Consider the following 21596-nt stretch of genomic DNA (forward strand, 5'->3'; position numbering starts at 1 on the left):
TTGTTGTTTCTATCTGACAGTAACATATCAAATGACTGACACCATGTTTCGTCACACTACCCAATGACTGTATAGCCTCTCCTGATTACGGCAGAAAACCAAGGGAAAGGGACGACTTTGAAACTCATATGAAAAATACGAAGAAGCGACCAAGTCTTATTAGTACGAATGCTTTAAGGGAATGTCTTTAGACAAGCATACAATTTGGAAAGGCAATGACGCGAACGCTGCTTCGTTTCCATCCCCGTCCTACTCCAGCTCATACTGTTTCTCGTCTTGGCTGGCAATTCTGGCGGCCTTCCTGCGCGCCACGAAGTCTTCTGGGGGACGTAAGGTACAGCCCATCGCATTTGAAGGAGCAGAGGAGCGGGTATTATGTTTCGTCAAGTTGGAGAATATCCGGGGCTTGGGGTCGTCATACTGCGAGTTGGAAGGGAGGTTACTACATTCTCCCTGATGTATTACAACTCGACAAAGCATATAGAAGAAACAAGATAACAGAAACCACTGTATTGTGTCTACTATTTATGTCCTGGGTTTGCCATGTATTCCGTCACTGCCACATATTATCGCCAAACCCTCAGGGCGAAACGAAGATCTATTATACAAAGAGCCATTCTCAACCAAGCACATGCCCTTCATCGATGACAACATAATCTTATTTATTCTTCTGAGAAGTAAATACTAGCTTACTCCTTGCTATTCAGATCATTCTCCTCTTCCTTGCGCTTGCGCTCGCGCTCGATGCTGGCGCGTGCCGCCTTCCTGCGACGCACGAGGTCCAAGTCGGGAAGTGGGGTCCGCCCGTTCGAGTTCTTCGGCGGCTTGGCGAAAAGGCCACTGAAATCCTCCTCATCTTCGCGCTGCTTCACCTTGCCATGGCCCTGATCTTTCTCAACGCTGTTTACTGGTTAGCCTCCGAATATTACTAGGCGCGGGACAGGGGGTATCTGACCAAGTTGGGAAAGACATACGGCTTCGGGTTGGTGTAACGGTGTTGGGGAGGGACAGGATTCTTGTCGTCCTCGCCGTCCTCGCCATCCTCGGCGTTGTTGCTAGTGCCCGAGACAGCCTGGGTCTTTGTGGTGTTACGGGCGGGGCGTCGGGGTCGCTTAGCAGGAGGAGGGGACATGGCGGCGGCGTCGTCCTCTTCGTCGTCGTCATCCTCGTGGGTAGGACGCTTGGAGCTGCTCCGGGCAGCTTGACGAGCCGGTCGTGCCGAGCGGGTATTCGTACCGGAAGGGGTACTGGCGGAGGGGCGACTACCGGAGGGGGCGCTGCCGGAGGGGACGCTACCAGAGGGGGCGTTGGTGGAGACAGCACCGATGGAGGCAGGACCGGCAGAGGCAGGACCGGCGGAATGGACATTAGCAGCAGAAGCAGCTCTAGCCGCCTCTGCTACCTCCTTCTTGTACTGCTTCTTCTTATCCCCAAAGCGCTGCCTAGAGAAATGGGAGGGTTCATGTCAGACCGCATCGATTAAAGCCGTGATGGCTAAAGATAATGAAAAATAGTAATGATTGACGGATGGTTCATATTGTTCAGCATTCATAAAATGCAGCTTGAAGTCATGCAGCAGGAGGATTGACATTGGAAGGACTTACTTGGATGTAGCTTCAGAATGGTTTTGACGGGCTGCGATCTCTTGCCACTCGGACATTTCGAAGTCGGGATGAAGTTTCTCGATGAGTTCCATCATGAACTTCTCCTTCTCAGTCAAAGGTTGTGGCTCTTTTTTGGCCATGTTGCTTAGGAATTGCAGTTGTGATTACTGCAATGAGTTGGGATGAACTAGGGTGGAATGAAGATATGGATAAGGAAAGGATCTGTGAAAGAGATCTTCAAGCTGGTGTCAGAGTTACAACTCTTCCCTCCAAGCGTTGACTTGGATGATCGGGAAAAATGAATATTGGTGAACCGGTTGGATCCAAGATTAAAGGAAGGAAGAGGGCCCTTATGTATGCTTAGTGGGCTGAAGCTTCTGCCGAGAATCAGCTAAAAAGCGCCTAGGCTTAATTTCAAGCTTATTTCCCTTTTGTGGGAAGTAGCTATAAACATTTATTATTACTAGAGCTTCCACTCACATATGCTTCACATTTCACTCAGTTGCTTTGGACGTTCTGTACGTTATCCCCAAAAATCCATACCCCACAACCATTAGTCTCCCCGTTGCCCTCTGCGCTAAAGGTGCTGAGGTGTTATGTCACGCACTGGGTGTAGCACATTCTTTTCCATGAAGCCATCATTGTCACATATTTATACTAATGAACGAGAACATCGAACCAGTAATATACACAATCTACGATCACAAGATGAGAGCAATACTGTAGCCATCTAGCTCTGATTAATCTACTGTCAAATTCAGCTCCAATAGCCTATCTGTTGGCCGCGTCCAATTGCCATCGTGTAGGCCAAGCCTAGTCAAGGCCCCATAGTCATGTGTAGACCCTGTAATCCTACAATTCCATCTCCAGATCTAACGAGCACCAAATGGAGAAGTTTTCAGCCCTCCTCCTCAGGCTTATTCTCCTCCTCGGACTGAGCCTGCTCCTCAGGCTGGCCTTCCTCCTCAACTTCCTCACCTGGAAGTTGCTGACCTGGGTGCTCCTCGGCCCAGCGACGGCGAGCAACTCCCAACCACCACTCGCTGTAAACAGCCGACATGGGGCGTTCATGAGCAAGGCGTTCTCGCATCTCCTCTTCCTCCTCGAGCGAGCGGTTGAAGGACTCGGCAGGGGAGGGGCTGCGACGCGGGGGACTGGCCGGGGCAGTCTTTACATTGTGCTGGGCGGTGGCCTGGCGCTTCGATGGGCCAGACTCAGCTTGGTCTTTCCGCTTCAGTGCGGAACGAGTGCCAGCATCGTCAGAGGTGGCGGGAGCGGCGGGAGGGGCGTCGTCGTCCTCCTCCTTGGCGGCCTTGACATTCTCCTTGGCCTTTCTAGCTCGAGCGCTACGGGTGCCGCTAGCAGCAGGCTGTTGCTGGGTGCGAGGGCCTCGGGTGCCTCGAGCAGCGGGCTGTTGCTGGGTGCGGGGGGCTCGGGTGGGACGACGGCCGCCAACGGTGAAAGCTCCACCCTGGACGGCGGGGATATTCTCGCCATCGTCAAGGTTATCTTCATCGTCATCGTCGGGGACTGGGGCAGCTTTGCTCTTGGGAGTTCGCTTTCGTCTCTTGATCTCGGGTGTACGGCGAACAAAGTCCTTGGTGGTGTTTGCATGCTGTTCCTCCAGTTGGCTGAAATAGCGCCTAAAAGCAATGAAGACATCTTGTTAGTATCTACAGCAAGACCTGCTATAGACAATGCATCGAAAAAGCCGTTGCGAGTAGTGCGAAGAGGGGATGTGAGAGTGGAAAGCTTGATAAGACTTACTGCGCAGCGGCACTGTCCAAGGTGCGAATAGGCGCGACACGAGCCCACTCCTCGTCAGTAATGCCATTGGGGTGACGAGTCTGTAGAATCGTCATGAGCAGGATCTCTCCTGCGGTCATCTCCTCCTCGGGATCAGGCGTGCTTGGTTTGCCGCCCTGATTGCCCTTGCCGGGTTTCTCGTTTCTGTTCGGCTTATCAGCCATGTTGAATGATTACCGACGATTAAGCGAGAAGATAGCAACGGGAACAGAGTCAACCAGCAGCGATGTGGTTTGCTGATGAAAAGAGTGAAAAGCACAAGCAAAGTAGCAAAGCTCTTTGGTTGTGACTTGGTGAGGTTGTCGCTTGGCTGGCAGTAGAAATTTCTTTTCACTGCTTTGCGACGTAGTGAGGTGTAGGATGAATCGGAAAGGCACAAGCAACCAGCACCTTTTATATTAGGTGGGGTGGTCGGATGCAGCTTCACAATCAGCAGCTGTGTTATTCTACTGCTATAGAATTAAAGTGTGGGGCAGTAAACAGCTCTGGAAAGCAATGAAGCAAGCACAGTAACATGAACTGTTGCTAAATCAATGCCTACTATAGTGATTTAATTCGAACCAATAGGGATGCAAAGAAACAGAAATGCCTACGATGAGGCAAGCTAGGTACTGTACGAAGCAAAGGTACGAGAGCAGTTATGCGGGGCAGTTCTATAGAAGATGATCACAGTGAGGTCTACTGAGTGATTGTTCCTTGGATTCCCATATTATGAAATTAATATTTGCATATAAAGCAGTAATGTCGTCTTGAAGCTCCGTCTTCATATTTTACCATGTGTGGCTACGACTTCACTCACGATCGGTTGTCCGACTTGTCCCAAATAAGCACAGATGTGATGTATAAAACGTTAAAGCTTGCTGCAGTCTCGTGGCTTGAGCCTACTTGTTCAAGTTGTAATAGTCTACTTCTTTTAATGAGACCAGTTAGATCTGTAACCTCATCGTAGCAGCTGGTCTTCAGACTCTTGAGCACTTTGCAACAAGACTCATATGTTGCCCTGCCCCTACTTCTTTCCCTTAACAATCTTGGGGGCCTGGTCCTTGGCCTTGGGGGCTCGTGGCCGTCGCTTGATAACCACCGGCTTGCGGACGAAGTTCTTAGTATGGACAGTGAAGTCTTCTTTGATCTCCTCGAAGAGCTTCCTGTAAGCCATGAAGGATATCCGTTAGCCATGTCTCGCATTGCTGTACTGTGAGCTTTTAAGAGGCATTGATCGCTAAAAGGGACCTAAAACATCCCGAAGATGAGATGGAATAATGAAAGGACAGATAAAGTTTACCTTGCGTCGGACTCACTCATACCACGAGCGGCTGCGACCTCGGGCCATTTGTCTGCCCATTTGTCGGCGTCTAGACCAGGGTGCTTCACATCCAAGATCGTCATGAGGAGGATGAGACTTTTGTCCATGGGGACGGTCTTGGTGCTGTCAGAGGTGTTGTGCTGATCAGCCATGGTACCGAGTAGATTTCTTCACCGAAAAGGAAGAAAGGCGTGGAGGATGATGGACAATTCTGAAAGCTCGAGTCTGGATGCAATGGTGGTATGTAATGGTGAGAATGAAGAGGCACAGAACTGTAGAATGAGAAGTGGTTGTTGAGAGCTCTTTTATGTGCCCTTTTCGAGAGATGGGGGAAAGAGACTTGTGTCAGGTTTGCGACCAGAGCCTGTTAGCTGCGTTGTTGGGGACAAGGGTAAGGCGAAGAAGTCGTATGAGCAACGATCGCTGTTGACACCTAGGCAGCTTGGTATCAGTGAAAAATGAGAGAGGGAAGCGCCAGTGACAAATGTTTCTGTTATCGATCAAGGGCTAAATGTGCAATCAATGAATTAATGACTGGGGAAGGATGACTGGCGTCTGTCATGTGGTGGTTTCCGTGCATCTGGATTGCTTGTGTATGTGATGGGCAGTGCAAGCTCAGTGTCTAGCTGAAATCAGCTTGTGGAAGGGAAACAAAACAAGGAGAAATTGGTTTATGCCTTTTAGATTGGCTGCTCAATATTGATATGCAATGTTGACGGAAGCTCCATTCTGGTTCATTCAGTAACCAGTGATGGTGGATAAAACAGGCCAGCCTGGACAAGGATTCAGCCAGTGTACAACAGGTGTCGCTGATCATTCATCATTTGCAGCTATTGGTCTCAGGAGACGAATGCATATCTAGCCTGGTTACTTATGAGGATGCTTGTTCTGTACTTAAAATGTTCCTTCTATACACAAGTGATATGCGCTGATGCTTCCCATCCTCAGTTCGTGGTTGATCTGCTGCTTTGGCGTAACTAGTTGAAAGCCTATTGATCTGGTACTATTTTATTTCTTGCAATTCTATAGACCACGGCCCACCTAGTTGCCGGATGCCCCACTTTGATAAAATTTAAAGTTCGGCCAATGAGAAAGCGCTCTCAGCAGCCTATGCCCCAAAAGTCAATCAGAAACGACCCGATCCAGGTGCTGTGTAGCTATTCCAAGTGCCTAGACCAGTAACTCTCTTACAAGGGTTGGCCACAATTAGGAAGCCACTGCCACTGTTAGTGATTTGAATCCCATAGTAAGCTGTAACAGTTGACATAAGGCCCAATTAGGCTTAGGCCGTTTTCTATAGGCATTGGGGATCCCGAATCAGCCACTTGCCTTTTCTTCTATCATAACTTCTAGCTGTAGATGAGCTCCAGCTTGACCTTTTCACCAACACCTTCTCAACCGAGTAGGTAACACTTGAGAGGCGCAACAGAACACCAACATTTCTCGAGTGTCTTGATCAAGACTCAATTGAATTTGCTGCCGTGTTTTATTTGCACATACCTCTTCCCACTCCTGCACCTCTCCTTGGCAACACCTACGTTTCTTCCATCGCAGTGAAGTACATTGTCATCACTGATCAAGATGGTCGATAAATCCGACGAGGGCAGCCCGAGTGGAAAGCCCAGCAATGACGCCACCAACGACGACATTGACAACGAGATGATTCTCATGACCATCATGGAGTTCAACCTGGAAAAGGACGCGAAACACGACTTCAAGGTCAAGAACTGGAAGGGGATCGCCGAGAAAATCGGCTTAAGTCAAGCAACTGTCAAGTAAGTCATTTACACCTGGAAAATCTTCATGGAAGACCTACCTGCCCTGTTAGCCTGCGTCATTTGGAACCAAATCAACTGTCCTTCCGTACCCTCATCACGTATTGCCTCTCCCAGCGACAACGACTAAACAACTGGTTGACCAGGATACGCTTCGGTGGTATGAAGAATCATCACAGGGCTCGCACCGACGGCCGAGTCCCGCCAATCCCCAAGATTCTGTCTCGAAACCGGGGCGGTAAAGCGCACGGCAACCGAGGCGGCAGCCGAAGCGGCACCCGGACCGGCACCAGAACCGGCACCAGAACCGGCAACATTGACGACCCAGAACGCGCTCGGAACGCGCTATCCCCCCTGAGAATAACCAGGATGGGCAAGAGGCTGAAGAGAAAGAGGCTGAAGACCAAGAGGGAGAGATGTCGTCCACCAGCACTGGATCCACGGAGTCCCAAGTCAGCCGCCGGGCTACTAAGATGAGAGCCATTCCCATCCCCGCCGTCACCCAAACCCCGGCTCTCACCCAGCGACAGTACGGCACGAAGCGTGGCCTAGCTGAAAGCGAGGACGAGGCTGAAAGCCATGAGGATGATGTACGGCCTACGCGGAAGGCCCCCAAGCGAGGAAGAGCAGCCGGGCGGCCTAAGCCCCAGGCGGATCAAGGTGCCAAAAAGAAGAAGCCTACATCGACAAAGACCACCGGTGCCAACAATACGCATGAGCCGGAGGCAGCTACGATGCCACAGAACAGCCAGCATAGCACCCATACTCGGCGAACTCTTCGATCTCACCACTCGGGTTCTTCTGCACTTGCGGGCCAACTCTCCCAGGGCAGCGTCTGGCCCTGGTTCCACGAGGAGCGCAGACGCCAGGAGGCCCGTCAACGGGACGAGGCCACTCGTCGTGGGTGGGGCGGTTCTGCCAAGGGGAATGAGCAACTCGATGACGACGAGCTTAATCAAGACGAGTAAACAGTCACGTTGAGTAGACTGGAAGCGCTGAGAGGTACTTAAGGAGAGACTGTACGAGTAGACGGATTTTTGGTAGTCAAGCATCCCATGAACTCGTGGCTACGTTCCCTCCGCCAGGAGAGTAAGGAACCTGAGGTATGAAGCTTCACAGATTTGCAGAAATAGGCAATGCTATGAGGTTATTATATAAATTACCCCTATGTCCCTACTTACATTTGTTCCCTGTGTTATATCCTTTCTGTATATGTTTATTGAGGACGAAGATGAATGCGTTTCATCTGCCATTCTTGGCAAGGCTTACTCCCCACTCTGCTCTTGAGCGAAAATGCGTCGCCAATATGTCCCCAGCCAGACAGCGTCGTACCGAAATTGAGATTGACGCAAACTCCCGGCTGGTAGCTTGGGTACTCTTTGCAACTGATATCCACAACATCAGCTAGACTAGTGGAACCGCTCCGACTTTTCAACACTATCGGGGTTCGGTATGGACTTGTCAAGGCATACAGGAGGCCCCAGGCGCGGGGTACTCTGGGGGGAAATCAGACTCATCAATTGAAGTAGCTAGTTCATAAAACCCATGATGTACCTATTGCCTATTAATTGGAGTCACTGTACATAGGCCCGGTCGCGCCCCACTTTGAGCTCCTATAAATAGGTCACTATTCTAGTGAGCATACTGCTATAACAACACTGCATAGGCAATAGTGGAGCCACTAGTCCTATTTTGTTTAATTTGGAACTGATCTTCGCTCAGGGAGCTCTTAAATAATCACCTGCATTCACAATCACCCATCTGAAAAGTGCTATAAGGCAAGGTCAAGCAACAGCTCAAACTCCTCTCTCATCCTTTCCTCAACACCTTTCATCAATCCAGTGGCTCTTGGGAAAAGGTTGCAAAACCAAAACAGGTTCTTTGCTACACCATCATCCTCACCCAGAGCTCCTGCTTCCCTTTGATTTACTCTCTCCCATACTTGTCACACCATCACTCAACCCAACAGTGCACATCTTGCTTTTTCTTGGTAAGGAAAATCACTGATATCAATCAGAATGGCCGACAACCATTCAAAGGGCAACAAGCCCAACACGGACAACAAGTCCAACGAGAACGACGGCGTCAACAATGCCAATGACGCCAGCATTGTGAGCAACCCGAACGTTGTCAACGACCCGAACGTCGTTCATGACCCGAATGACGGAAGTGATGTTGACGATGTCGGCGATGTCGGCGATGTCAGCGACGTCAGCGACGATGACGGTGATGACAACACTGTTGACGTCAAAGTCCTCATTGCCAAGAACAAAGCCCTCATTGCTAAGAACAAAGCCCTCATTGCCAAGAACAAGTTCCTCAATCAAGAGGTTAATCTTCTCATCTGTATCATGAAGTTTAACCTCGAGGACGGCTGGAAGGTCCAGCATTGGGAAGACATTGTCAGGGTCACAGGTCTCAGCATGGGAACGGCGAAGTAAGTCAATCCTTGTCATATTCCCTACCCCAGTGATGGTGCCGACACATATCCGTCTATCGCTCCGGTATTTCATCATTTGATCACAAAGAGCGTTGCAAATATGGAGGATGTCGACTAACGAACGATTCACCACGTTCACAGGCAACGATTTGCCGTTGAAAAGCAGAAGTTTGATGCCAAGGCCGCTGGTCCCGACCCACCGCCGGCTCAACCCAAGTCACGCAAGCAAACCAAGCCCCGCAAGCCTCGGGCCAAAAAGGGACAGAGCCAGGACGACTTGCAGACCGGTAGCAACCAGGGACCGCGACGATCCCGCCAGGCCTCTAACACGAAGCAAGAGACCGAAGATGATGAGAATATCAATTCTCTGGCTAATGCACCCATGGCTACTCCTGCCCCTCCTGGTCCAGCCCGCTACACTCCCCGAGCACCGGTTCACGGTTCAAGCCCCTCTGCTTCCGCTCCCGGCACACGTAACACCCGACCTGTCCGAATTGTTGTAGTCAATAAGGACAAGAAGCAGGAGAACGAGCAGGCCACTAAGCAGGATAACGAGGATACATCCGCTGCCGGTCAAGCCCCACCCCCCACTAAGCAACAGCGCGGTACGAAGCGACCTGTGTCTGAGGAGGAAGACGACTCTGAGTTCTCACCCACGAAGCCCTCGGCCAAGAAGTCCAAGGCGAAGGCATCGACAACACAGCGACGTGAGGAAAGTTCCCGTCAGACCCGTGCTGCCACTCGTACTCGTCAGCAGCCTTTTTCCGCCAGCGCCGCTGGCTCTTCCAGCTCTGCCGGCGCCGTGGCTCAACATGGAGAGGCTGGCCGTCGCCAAGCCCGTCCCCTCTGGGAGACTCCGGCACAGCCCGACCTTCGTCACCGCGATTGGGGCCACTCCGTCCCTTGGACCATGCCTGGCGGGGAGCCGGTCCCCATGGAGGAGGAGGGAGAGATGGAGGAGGACGAGGAGGAGTCGGAGTCGGATGATGATGATACCTTACTCGCACTCTGATTGCTTAAGATGGCAAAAGACGACCAGAAAACATTGTAAGATTAGGGTAGATTCCGCCGCAAACTCAGGTTAGCCGCCAGATGAATCACCACTGTATAATTAGATAGCCCATTCAGAATTCAGAGGAGCCATAATGGATGGCGTCATAAATCGATGAATTATTTTGCTATGAGATCTGTAGATTGCTTTTCGTATGCCTGTACTTTGCGAATTTGTATTTTTGCGTCTGACGCCTCTTTCTCCCATGTCAGTGACCCATACAAGGTAGCTGGGCAGAAACAAACCTGCCTGCTTGATAGGGCTTGTTTATTTCACAAATCTCATTGAGCAAGGAGTTTCTAGTCGCAAACCTGCTACTGACGTTTTTCCCTGCCACCGCTCTCTTTCCTGTCAGTATAAAAGAGGTTTTGCCGACGGTCTTTTCTGGTACCCTTCCCTAATTGTTCATCTCCACCATTACCTGTCACCATTGCACACACACTCGCTTTTGCATATCTGGGTTTTCGCACTTTGACTTTCACGGCCACGCATCCTTTTCCACATATCGCTTTCTGTTGCATCCATGAACACCAGTCAGTACCATGGCGGACAAATCCAATAGCCCAGACAACATCAAGTCTGTCTTTACAGACAAGGACCTCAACGTCATCAAGGCCGTTTTAAAGTCCATTGCTGACTCTAAAAACCCTGACACCGCTTCAAGAGTCAGCGACTGGGCCGAAAACGCTGCCATGTATCGCATGAGCAACCCAAATACAGAGTAGGTTTCATCCACCTTTTCGCTTACAACGCTTTTTGTTATTATCTTCGCTACACCCTACAGATCCTTTCCTATCGCATGTTCTCGTTACAGTCTTTGGAGAAATGACTAATAACATCCTAATTTACTCAGAGGAAGCGATTCGGAGAGATGAAGAGCAGTTACGCTGCTTCTGCCAAGGATGAGCCCTTAACCCAGCCGATTGCCAAGCATCGACGCCGCGGTGGAGAGCGTGCTGGCCCATCACGAGCAGATGACAAGAAGGGCGAGGACCCAGCCATAGAGGTTGTTCGAGACAAGGATCCGGAGCAGGGCAGCATCTGAGTCACGCTGGTGAGCCTCCAGGAATGTGGTAAAAGCAGGCGAGCTTGCGGTCATAGGACTGCGGAGGATTCTGCAGGAGGAGAATGGTATGTTGTCTCCAATAAGTAGGCACAAAATATGAGACGAATAGAAAGCCTCGCCTTCGGTCACACCACAGCTGTTGAGAACTAAGGCAACCCGATGAACCCACAATATGTTGCATTTACATCTAGTCATGTATTTTGTCTCCCTTTCGATCTTTGTTGAAACACCCCAGCATAATGAAATGGTTTCTACTCCAATGTTTGTATCTCACATACTCGTCTTCAGACCATACCCAGTCAGCAATCAAATTAGTTACATTTGTAACACATAGCAAGCCGGCAAGGCTACGAAGAATGTTCCCGAGACTGCCAGCACAATTGCTGTTGCTGAGGTGAGCGAGAGGAACCATCGCCAAGGGGGGGGAAAGTTCGAAGTTGATAAAGACAGCTTTCCTTCCGTGACTTCTGTCCTGGCCACTGCCCGCGGCGCCTGTGCATCATATCATAGAAAGGTCGAGGACAAGGACGATTGGCAAGATACTACAGCTGCTATCTCGACTGATACTGAGTAGCCAATGTTACTTGATACCTTATTCCCCCAGCTGGAGATCGTGAAGCTAGGAGGGGTTCTGTTATCAGATACTGTTAAGTTGCCCTGGATAGGCGAGTCTACTAGCCAAAGTCGAATGCCACAAGACAGCTTTGCTCTTACAGGCCTCGACTGATTCGACCTACCTGTGTTGTTCAGTTGCCTTCGGGTCCCCCCACCTTAGCAAGGAGCTTCCCTAGCAGTAAGAGGTCAGTACTGCTGCTCAACCATCAACTGTACCAAGTCAACCCACTAGACATATCTGAAGGTACTGGCCCTATGCGTGTGGGTCTCCCAAATTGAGCTTAGCACCCCACATTCTACTTCTATAGCAGTAGGATCCCTTTACTGTTACTGATTGTTGAGCCTTACCAAGTCACCCCACCACACATAAAGGTTGCAGCTTTTCTGAGCTTGGGACTTTTCCACTTGTGTACAACGTTACCGGTCCACGCCTCGCTTTGCTAGTAGTAAAAACCAATTTGCTACTGGCAGTAAGTAACACAACACCCTTTGCTTTTGCCATTTCACACTCGAATCTGACATAGCACACCCTCTGGATTCCCTTTTGAGAGATCCCATTGTTTCCACTGGATCTCTTTTCACTTCAGTTCCCCAAATCGGTTAACATGGCCGATGATAACAACAAGAACGATAAGCCCAGCAAGGGCGATGAGGGTGACGAGAAGCCCATCATCATGAACCATATCAAGAAGCTTCATATTGAGGAGATCCGATTCCACCACCCTGACGGTCCCAATGCCGAACAGTGGGCCACGATTGCGCGCAACCGTGGCATGAGCGTGTCGGATGCGAAGTAAGTTCCATCTACCCTTTCGATATCCCATCGCATTGTTCCGTTACCTCCGGCACCCTCTAGAAATCATTATCCACCCCCGTTCCTACTACACATCCCCGCAAAGGGAAAAAAGACTAACGAGACGTGCTTTTTTGCTTGCAGGCAGCGATGGGCCGAGCTTGAGGCGAAGTTCGTCGAGGTTACCAAGGACGAGGTTCGGACCGAGGCTATTCCCAAGCGACGCAAGCGGACCCCGAAGAAAGTCGCTCCGGTCCTCGACGATGAGGACGAGGAGATTGACGATGAAGCTCCCAGCCTTACCCTCCCGCGCCCGAGCCAGCGTCGTCCTGGCACACAGAACCGGCTAGAGCGCGTCTCCCGACGCCCCCGAGGCACTCGAGCTTCGACGGGCATGAATACCTTCGAGCAAGCCCCCCCTCCCGGCCCCGACACCGCCGCTACTCGTTCCGCTCCAAAGCGGAAGGCCGCCGAGGAGACGCCCACCGCCTCGAAGCGTCGAGCCACCGCAGAGGAGGCTGATGACGAGACTGGCCCGGCCAGTCCTTCACGCCGAAGCCCGTCTCCGGCCGAATCTGAATCGTTTCTAGCCCTCTCGCCCGAGGAGGTGGATGAAATGAGGGAGCGGCTTGCTCGTGCAGCGCCGATGTCTGCTGTTTACAGCGAGTGGTGGCTGATGGAAGCTCGCCGCAAATGGTATCTTGAGCACCCTGGGCAGTACCTCCCCGGCGAGGAACCTGAGCAGGAGGGTTGAGTCGTTGGTTGTCTCCTTGGATCTGGAGATGGATTTGTACGAGTATAGGAGTGTTTTTGCTTTGCTCTACGATGAGATGATGGCGCTATGAGTTGGCGCAACCCATGAGATGAAAACACCCTGGCAGTAGGGCCACGACAATTGTATAGGATAGACATCAATTATGAAACTACTAAATGCACTTTTCCTTTCTTTGACACCCATGATTCATGTATATTGCTAGTTCTATACATTTGTCTGTTAAGCAAGGTGCGAAATTGGATATGGTTTCATTCTCAAAGGCTTATTTTACTCTAGATACCACATATGATCCTCACACGCTTTTGGCAAGTAGTGGAACCGCAGAATGCCGCTTCATCGGCCGTTATGCGCTGTAGACAACCCACAGAACGTCTCAAGACACTGAGAGAAACGTGAAACGATCGTGTAGAAAAGGTGTATCGGTGAATTATTTTTTTAATAAATTTTATAGAAATTGAATTCAAACCAGATTCGGCTTAGTCGCTTTTCACTAATTCCCACTCCCAAGCACTGCCCATCACATGTACAAAAGGCAGCTTTTCCCCCCCTCTACTTGATTTCCTACCACATCATAAGCAACCATCTTAATTGGTCATACAGGCAGAAGTTGAAGCAGCACCTACATTGGCTTCTGACCTCACACAAACGTTCCTTTCTCCTCTGCCACGCTTATCCCAACCACAACGACCTTGATCACGGTCAACACATTGCTGCAGAAGATTACAGCAATCGCAAATCGACATGTCTGATCAGCAGAAGAAGCCGGACAAGCCGGGTAAGTCGGACAATGCCAACAACCAGCCATTGGACGACGACGAGAGACTTCTTTTGGAGATGCTCCGTACCCTTCGTGGACCCGACTTCCCCATGAGCAACTGGTCAGAGATCGCTGCTCGGCGAAGCATCACAGACAACGCCGCCAAGTAAGTCATTTGCTTGTTCTTTTTTTTTTCTCCCAATCACCTCAAACTACTTTGACGCTCGCGGAAGGCTTGCCTATCTTAATTGCGATTGTGAGTGAGCCATTCTAACCGGGACTTTTACCTTCTTCTAGGCAGCTGTTCGAGAAAAGGCGTGACATGTTCCTGGCCGAGACTGCCGCCGCGCCCGGTGGTGGCCAGACCGTCGCAGGAGGTGTCGCCACCGCCTCGGCCGCTGTCCCTGGTCGCCTCCCCGGCCGCCTCCCCGGTCGCCTCCCTGGTCGCCCCCAGCGTGCCACATCCGCCCGCCGGCCCAGCCGAGCCGCTAACAAGACCACCTCGGCGGCCAAGAACAAGGCAAAGGAAGAGAACAGCGAGGACGGAGAAGAGGACTCGGAAGATGACCAGACTGTGAGTGATACCTTTGCGAAACTGCCGAAGAACAACAATGGCCGAGTTGGACGAGGACCAAGATAACCAGAACTTGACTAACTTTCGTGTTCTACCAGGGTCATTGAGTGATGCCTTCACATATGAAAGATGCATACATAGACCGGTCTGTGTAATATGATTGGAGGCTTGACTCACAGCATGGGGTTGGAATAGATAGTTAGCCTAGATGAGGCAGGTTCCAGCTTCTGCCGGAGCGCGCCAAGTCTCCGCAATGCATCTTCTTCTGGGTTTTTCTACCTCAACTCGAATTGCCTTAATAATTGTGAAATTCTTACATCTTCTAATTGCTTTTTTACACCACTTAGCTTACCAGAGCCTAGTTTTCTCTACGCAGCGCTTCGAGAAGGAACAAGATACATTTTTCAAGGAGAAAGGTGTAAGTCGCGTCGGCCTCGACGAGGCTGAGGGCAGCCAGACGCGCCAAACGGCCCAGACTGGACCCAACCGATCTGTCCCTCACGACGATGAGGATACCCGAGACAACGAGAACATGCTTCACCCGCCCTCCCCTAAGCAGGTTCGCCAGGTCACTCTACCGCAATGTGCGATAAATAAAGCCTTCACAACTCATGATTTTCTTCGTTATTTTTTCTCATTTCGAATTGCCTTGATGATTGCAAAAATCTGCAACTCCTAATTATAATTCTAAATTAGTCATCCTCACCACTGCCCTCGTTTCCTCTACGCAGCGATTCGAGAAGGATCGCAAGAAGTTTCTCAAGGAGATAAGTGTGAACCGCACCGACTTCGCCAAGAATTTAAGCGAATATAGCGGTGCCAATGCCGCCTTCGCTGCCCAGGCCACTGTTTTGCCCGCCGCGCCACGCGCAGCACTACCAAGACAGAGACAGAAAGTAGCCTGTCTCCTCCCAAGGAGGAAGAGAGCGATCACCAAGAAGTAAGTGACCCCTTCCCACAATCATTTTTCCTCGTACAGGCTCAACCTATTTCTGCAAAGGGCACTCTGCATCGACCCGTCAAGATGGCCGGTACCCCTAACAAGTCTGGCAAAGCCGTCAAGGCCGACAGCAATGCGCCCTTGACCGAGAAAGAGAAGACGATGGTAGCAATGATCGGCACTATGCGTCCTGCCTTCCGTATGAGCGATTGGAAGCAAATCGGTGCCAACCGAAGCATCACTGACGACGCGGCCAAGTAAGTCATTGCCTACTCCTTCGTCGCATTCTCAATTACCTAGATGAATGCGAAAGATTTGCATCTTCCATTTGCGATTTTGAGTCAGTTATCCTAACCAGAGCCATCCTTTTCTCTAGGCAGCGCTTCGAGAAGGACAGGAAGAAGTTCCTAAAGGAAATCGGTGTTAGCCGCGAAAACTTCGCAAAGAATCTTAGCGAAGGCAGCAGTGCCAATGCCGCCGCCGCCGCCCAAGCCCCCGCTTCCCAGGCCGAAGGTGGCCTGTCTGCCGAGCAGGAGGTTGAGAATAACGACCAGGCAGTAAGTGATCCCTTCATATAACAACCAGTGCGGGAAGACAAGGAATACTAGAAGTACAGGAAGTAAGCTAACTCTTGATCCTAAAAAGGAAAAGTAAGTTATGGTTACTACTGGGCTCGAGACGGAGGGTGGTGTTTGTACGATAGATTATGGGGTTCATTCGGAGGGCTTACTGATGCCATGGGACGACAGCACACGATGGCCCTCAGGCGTAGCCAGCAGACAGAAATGAAATAACTCTGTCATCTCACCACTTTCATAAGCTTTTTGAGTTCTTTTGTGATCACATAATTCAGCTCTTGGAGAAAGAAAGCACAACTCTAGAATCTCCTATGTCGATTCTGTTCCCCTCTTCACGTTTTATCTGATAAATCGGTGCCCTTTATTTTTATTCACTAATTGTAGTATCGACTTCTGCAATCGCTCGTCAAGATACCCCAAAACTGTCATGATTTCGATGACATCAACTGCGACAAGCCTATGCCGGACCAGATGATGCCCAACATCAAAACCTCCGCAAGTGGCTCTAAACGCGCCGTCCCTCGCGACGACGACGATGGTGACGACTAAATTCCTCCCCCAATCAGTAATACACGGGCCTGAGCAACCCGACGCACCACCCGGAACTCCAATTCCAACCCAAAGAACGACGTCAAGGAAGACGATCAGGCTGTAAGTAACCCTGTCGCGATTCGCTCAAAGACACAAACGGCCAAACTCCCATCCCCAGCAAGACGAAGAGAGCGAGAAGTGAGCTGAATTTTATTTCCTGCAAGAATCACTAAGCGATGCTGCCAAAGATGAGAGGTAGACGCTTAGTTGAATTTTGTATGATACGATCAGAGTCTGGATGCACCCCTAGTGGTAGAGCAATAAGCTAGCCTACATAGAGGCAATAAGAAGCGCCGAGATAAGTTCGTGAAGGAAGACGCCCATGAACACCAACTCCGCTACGGCAGCCAGAACCACGGCGCCAGCACTGCCTCGGCTGGTGGCCCCTCCGTCAGCGGCCCATCAAATAACAGTTCCTCCGCCTCGGCCCAGGCCGCCAAACCTGCCCGCCGCGCTACGCACCACCGCCACGAGAGAGACAGAAGGTGGCCCGTCTCCTCAGGAGGAGGAAGAGAGCCATGGCCAAGCAGTAAGTGATACCCTCACACAACAACCAGCACGGGGAAGACAGGGATGTCGAGAAGCAAAGGAAGTAAGCTAATTTTCTATTCTGAACAGGGCAACTAAGCTATGGCATCGACTGGCTTTGGTAATGAGGGAATTTGTGAAATAGTTATTGAGTTCATTCCACGGTCTTGCTGGTACCATGTGGCGATTAAACATGAAGGGACAAACACGTATGTAGATACATGTGGGCAAAATGAAGCATCTTCTGTCATCTCAGCTTTTTCATAAGCTTTTGAATTATTTTGTGGTCACCCTACAGCTCGAAACAGAGGCGGGAAGACGGCCGACCCAGCCCCAAGGGCCAAGATAGGCCTCAAACGTCCAATCTCACAGGTCGAGGAAGACAGAGATGTTATTCCAGCTGTTAAGAACACCCCCTAGTGAAGACGCGCAGCCAAGAGAAACAAGATCGAGGCCAATAAGGATGGCATTGAGAAGCACACAAATTATTCTCGCGCTGACCCGCAGGTTTTTCAGAGCTACGTATCTGCTGTTGTGGATCCTTTTGGCGATTCCCGTGCCAATGCAACGTTTGCGGAGGCCAGCAAATGCCAGGCTATGGAGGCAGCCGGCCAGCGTGATGAGGACACCGAAGCCGAGGATGAGTCGGACACCAAGGATGACGGATAGGAGGATGGAGAGTAGATCCAGATCATAATACCGAGTCTAAGGCTGGATGGGAGTATCTCTTGGAGAAAGTGGTAAGATTAGAGTAGATTCTGCTTGGGCACAACAACGATCTAGCACCATGAGCAGGCTTGTGGTCGTGAGTGATACAATCAGCTGGCACCTCTACAATGGTGCGACATATAGAATAAAATCAATGCATCACGCCTTTACTCAAACTATGACCTGTGTGTGTTGCTGATTTGACTCCTCCGTTCGTTTGTTCTGTTGTAATCTTAGTATGTCTAGATGTACATCCACGTCTATCAAACATCCAGGCAATGCGTATCAATGATACCGACAAAATTGAACTACGTCCAGATTCGGTTTGGGATCGTTTTGGTCGATGCTTAATACCACGTCTTGAAACCACGTCAGCCCATGATACGTATATGAAGCTTCGTTTACTCCCCTCCGCCATGGGTCGTGGATTTGTCTCGCATCCGTTGTTTCCTTCGCTCATGTTATTGACTCATACTTCCTTATCTGAACACAAACAAGACTTGTTGACCACACGGTGATTACTTATTTTACATTGCTTTCTAAATGGCAAAATTTTGTTGCAAGCCTAGCCCAGTCCTTTCGCCTTCCTCGCGGTCATATAAGATGCCACACCCGCAGTCTCTCATTTCTCAATTCCCTATCTCTAAAATCCTACCATCGACTCTCACGCTTACAGTTACACTTACAGTGTCACAGGTTACAGACTCGTATGGCTTAACAGTTACTCGTTCTATTCTACCCATTGCTTCCTTCTTCGGCAACGAAGACCACACATCACCATGGCTGATCAATCCAACAAGTCAACCGCCAACCCTGACTTCATAGATTTCGATGCATTGTTCCTCATGAGCATGATTGAAACTAATATCGGTTTCGATAGCGACAAATTCAGTGACGACCACTGGGCCAAGTACGCAGCCGCTTGTGGCATGAGTGTGCCTTACGCAAAGTAAGTTTCATCCACACCTTGGGGCCTTATATCGTGATGCTGCTCTCGGCGAGCTTAAAAGATCGTTGTTTGTACAAATTACTTGCCAAATGATTTCGAGACGACTAATGAATTTGTTTTAATCTCTACAGGCGGATCTTCGGGGAGGGAAAGGAGCAATATTTTGCTGCTAAGAGGGGTGAAATCCCGATCAAAGGACATCCTGAGCGAGGAACTTATTACCACAAGAGTGCCGGACCGTCCCAAGATGAGCCGGCACAACAGGCTGGTAAGGAGAAGAGTGACGAGGAGCAACACGAGGGGACTCGCACCAAGTGAGACCTTCCTTGCTGATGGGCCGTGCCTCGTAATGAGACTTCCCAGGAGTGGTTCTTTCCTGGCGACGTTCGAAGCATGGCTGAGGAGAAGTCCCCAAAGGGCAATCAGGATGCGTGGGAGGCCTTTTCGCGAAACGGGGGCAAGGTCATGAGGCGGTTCACAACGAGTAGGGTGTCCATCTTAGTAAGAGCATGAGCCCGAGGAGGATGAAGATTATTCTATTTTCTGGCAGCTTTTCTCGAGGCGGATTTGTAAAACTAGATGGAATCTTGAAATGAGTGCAGTCGAAGAGTTGTGAGAGTCACACCCTGCTTCAATGCCGCTTCATATGCCAGACAGAATAACAGTGATACTAATCTCCTACACAAGCCTCTACTTGCTTAGTTGTTTTACCTACTTCTTTCCGCCCATCTACAGCATCCTCGCATTCTCTAAGTGCTTCTTACTCAGCAGTACGAGCTCAGTAACTACTGCTGTTCATCCTTAAGCTGTACCGGTTCACCCCGCCAAACACAGAAGCTCATCGGAAGGTACTGTTCCAGAGCTTCTGAATTTTCCACCCTACTACTGGTGCTGATTGTTCACTCTCATGAAGCCACACAAGTAGACATAAACGCTGCAGCTTTTCCAGATCTTGTGCCTTTTCTCATTTCCCAACAGCTTGTCCTACACCTTGCTTTGCTAGCAGTGATATCTTTTTGCTACTGGCAGTTGTACGACAAACCCTCCACATCACAACCAACATTGATTCCCCTTTGCTTTTGCTAGATCGCACATCATCTGGCTCCTGTTGCAAAGGAATCCATCACCGCTCGCTCTTCTTCCATCTGCCTCATAGATTTGCTCAACATGGCTGAGAATCTGAATGAGCACGACAAGCCTGGCAAAGGCAATGAAGACAAGGACGGAAAAAGGGACAACAGGGGTACTGAGAACACCAAGCCCAAAGTCAAGATGAGCAAGAACCAGAAGTTACTCATGAACATGCTGGCAATTAATTGGCCAGACGGCTTTGATGCCGAGAACTGGGCCGGAATCGCGGAGAGACGCAATATGAGCGAGTCCGCTGCAGAGTGAGTTCTAACTGCCCTTTCATCTCCCATCATCTCTCGCGCTACTTTCAAGCACCCTCTGGAGATCCTCACCTATTACGCCTTTTGCAACAACCTTTTGAGAATCGACTAACAAGAAATATTTACTTATTAAAGGGAGCAGTGGAATGTCACCCAGCAGCAATTCGTTGACGCAACACAGGGCGTTGCAGTCCGATCCCCCGTCGTTCGGAGTCGACAGGGTAAGAAGCGAGACGCAGAGGCTGCTGCCTCTGGTAATGCTCCTGGCAACGCTTCGACCAGTGCCACCCCCAAGCGCCGACGCGTCACCACCAAGGCCGGCACCTCAAAGCGCCAGAGCAAGGCTCGGGACGATGGAGAAGGTTCTCAGGCAGGCAGCGGCGCCTCTAACTCCCAGCCCGTGTCCCCCACTCCGGCCTCTGCCGGCTTTGTCCCTGCCCTGAGTGAGGAGGAGGAGCGGGAGGAGCGGGTGCAACGTATTCGGGCCAATCCCTTCTCCCACGAGGGTATGGAAGATTGGCTCAGCGAGGCCCATCGTCGCCAGGGCCTTGAGTGGAACGACACCACTCGTCGTGCGTACGGCTTGCCTCTCCTCAACGAAGACCAGTCAGGCGATGAGGGCAAGCCGGAGCAGGAGGACTGAGCTGTCTTTCATCGGCTGCGTGGCAGGATCCGGTTGCGAAGTTGTATGAGTACAGTAATCTGCTACTTTACGAGACTCTCCTGATGCCATGGAAAGGCTTGATCCAAAGGATGGATATTGAACTCGTCACCTGGCCCCCTGCGGCTGTAGATAGTAGGGATTAATAATCATCGTGAAAGATGCAGACTTCTTTTACTTTTTACTCATTGATCGTATATTACTAGTCTGATCCCCCTCCTACTATACATGGACGAATGATGAGGAACGGGTTCAGTTCTATTAGTGTTGTGCCTTTAGTTCCTGGTATGAGCCTTGAACCACTGCCAGAAAACATTAGCATAGGGAGCTTTTTTATTTCTCACTCTTTTCTCTGTATTTCTTTTCCGTTTTAGGCCTGAGACGGCATAGTAATCGTCCAGAAAGACTGAACGGAATGTGAAGTACCTGTGATCATAAGGTGTAATGCCTATAAGCAATTCTATTTTTTATAGCTCCTATAGAAAATGAATCAATTCCCAATTCGGTTTAGCCACTTTTCTACTGATTACTGATTCTCGATACTGCATGTTAGGTACTGCCCACCACGCCTACAAAAAGGCAGCTTGCTTCTACACTACCCACACTCAACCTTTAACTGATTCCTTTTCTGCTACTTCGTTTCCCCTCTTCGCGCTTTGTCGCATTGCACAACACTTTTACCAGTGTCCAT

At 50.3% G+C, this 21596-nt stretch overlaps 11 protein-coding genes across 11 annotated transcripts; 7 read left to right on the forward strand and 4 right to left on the reverse strand.

Annotated features, from left to right (window-relative positions):
* Nucleotides 1-689: 689 nt before the first annotated feature.
* PG985_012753 (uncharacterized protein) lies at nucleotides 690-1744 on the reverse strand (the record flags this gene model as incomplete). Its single annotated transcript, XM_066832519.1, has 3 exons — nucleotides 690-884; nucleotides 956-1442; nucleotides 1605-1744. 3 exons carry the CDS (start codon nucleotides 1742-1744, stop codon nucleotides 690-692), a joined length of 822 nt encoding a protein of 273 aa, XP_066680569.1.
* A 758-nt stretch (nucleotides 1745-2502) lies between these two features.
* PG985_012754 (uncharacterized protein) lies at nucleotides 2503-3574 on the reverse strand (the record flags this gene model as incomplete). Its single annotated transcript, XM_066832520.1, has 2 exons — nucleotides 2503-3247; nucleotides 3372-3574. The coding sequence occupies 2 exons, from the start codon at nucleotides 3572-3574 to the stop codon at nucleotides 2503-2505; spliced, it is 948 nt and encodes a 315-aa protein (XP_066680570.1).
* Nucleotides 3575-4416: 842 nt separating this feature from the next.
* On the reverse strand, nucleotides 4417-4865 carry PG985_012755 (uncharacterized protein; the record flags this gene model as incomplete). Its single annotated transcript, XM_066832521.1, has 2 exons — nucleotides 4417-4555; nucleotides 4693-4865. The coding sequence occupies 2 exons, from the start codon at nucleotides 4863-4865 to the stop codon at nucleotides 4417-4419; spliced, it is 312 nt and encodes a 103-aa protein (XP_066680571.1).
* A 1429-nt stretch (nucleotides 4866-6294) lies between these two features.
* PG985_012756 (uncharacterized protein) lies at nucleotides 6295-7456 on the forward strand (the record flags this gene model as incomplete). Its single annotated transcript, XM_066832522.1, has 2 exons — nucleotides 6295-6488; nucleotides 6817-7456. 2 exons carry the CDS (start codon nucleotides 6295-6297, stop codon nucleotides 7454-7456), a joined length of 834 nt encoding a protein of 277 aa, XP_066680572.1.
* Nucleotides 7457-8521: 1065 nt separating this feature from the next.
* Nucleotides 8522-8878, reverse strand: PG985_012757 (uncharacterized protein; the record flags this gene model as incomplete). The annotated part of the gene is made up of 1 exon (XM_066832523.1): nucleotides 8522-8878. The coding sequence occupies one exon, from the start codon at nucleotides 8876-8878 to the stop codon at nucleotides 8522-8524; it is 357 nt and encodes a 118-aa protein (XP_066680573.1).
* A 1643-nt stretch (nucleotides 8879-10521) lies between these two features.
* PG985_012758 (uncharacterized protein) lies at nucleotides 10522-11024 on the forward strand (the record flags this gene model as incomplete). Its single annotated transcript, XM_066832524.1, has 2 exons — nucleotides 10522-10596; nucleotides 10833-11024. The coding sequence occupies 2 exons, from the start codon at nucleotides 10522-10524 to the stop codon at nucleotides 11022-11024; spliced, it is 267 nt and encodes an 88-aa protein (XP_066680574.1).
* A 1241-nt stretch (nucleotides 11025-12265) lies between these two features.
* On the forward strand, nucleotides 12266-13207 carry PG985_012759 (uncharacterized protein; the record flags this gene model as incomplete). The annotated part of the gene is made up of 2 exons (XM_066832525.1): nucleotides 12266-12453; nucleotides 12598-13207. The coding sequence occupies 2 exons, from the start codon at nucleotides 12266-12268 to the stop codon at nucleotides 13205-13207; spliced, it is 798 nt and encodes a 265-aa protein (XP_066680575.1).
* Nucleotides 13208-13969: 762 nt separating this feature from the next.
* PG985_012760 (uncharacterized protein) lies at nucleotides 13970-15503 on the forward strand (the record flags this gene model as incomplete). The annotated part of the gene is made up of 4 exons (XM_066832526.1): nucleotides 13970-14151; nucleotides 14283-14559; nucleotides 14936-15143; nucleotides 15256-15503. The coding sequence occupies 4 exons, from the start codon at nucleotides 13970-13972 to the stop codon at nucleotides 15501-15503; spliced, it is 915 nt and encodes a 304-aa protein (XP_066680576.1).
* Nucleotides 15504-16990: 1487 nt separating this feature from the next.
* On the forward strand, nucleotides 16991-17865 carry PG985_012761 (uncharacterized protein; the record flags this gene model as incomplete). Its single annotated transcript, XM_066832527.1, has 3 exons — nucleotides 16991-17197; nucleotides 17342-17405; nucleotides 17630-17865. 3 exons carry the CDS (start codon nucleotides 16991-16993, stop codon nucleotides 17863-17865), a joined length of 507 nt encoding a protein of 168 aa, XP_066680577.1.
* An 818-nt stretch (nucleotides 17866-18683) lies between these two features.
* PG985_012762 (uncharacterized protein) lies at nucleotides 18684-19171 on the forward strand (the record flags this gene model as incomplete). Its single annotated transcript, XM_066832528.1, has 2 exons — nucleotides 18684-18814; nucleotides 18985-19171. The coding sequence occupies 2 exons, from the start codon at nucleotides 18684-18686 to the stop codon at nucleotides 19169-19171; spliced, it is 318 nt and encodes a 105-aa protein (XP_066680578.1).
* An 849-nt stretch (nucleotides 19172-20020) lies between these two features.
* PG985_012763 (uncharacterized protein) lies at nucleotides 20021-20887 on the forward strand (the record flags this gene model as incomplete). Its single annotated transcript, XM_066832529.1, has 2 exons — nucleotides 20021-20244; nucleotides 20380-20887. The coding sequence occupies 2 exons, from the start codon at nucleotides 20021-20023 to the stop codon at nucleotides 20885-20887; spliced, it is 732 nt and encodes a 243-aa protein (XP_066680579.1).
* Between the last annotated feature and the right edge of the window lie 709 nt (nucleotides 20888-21596).

Source organism: Apiospora marii (genome assembly GCF_038362585.1).
Source record: "Apiospora marii strain CBS 49790 chromosome Unknown utg000009l_segment0_segment0, whole genome shotgun sequence".
Classification (NCBI taxonomy): domain Eukaryota; kingdom Fungi; phylum Ascomycota; class Sordariomycetes; order Amphisphaeriales; family Apiosporaceae; genus Apiospora; species Apiospora marii.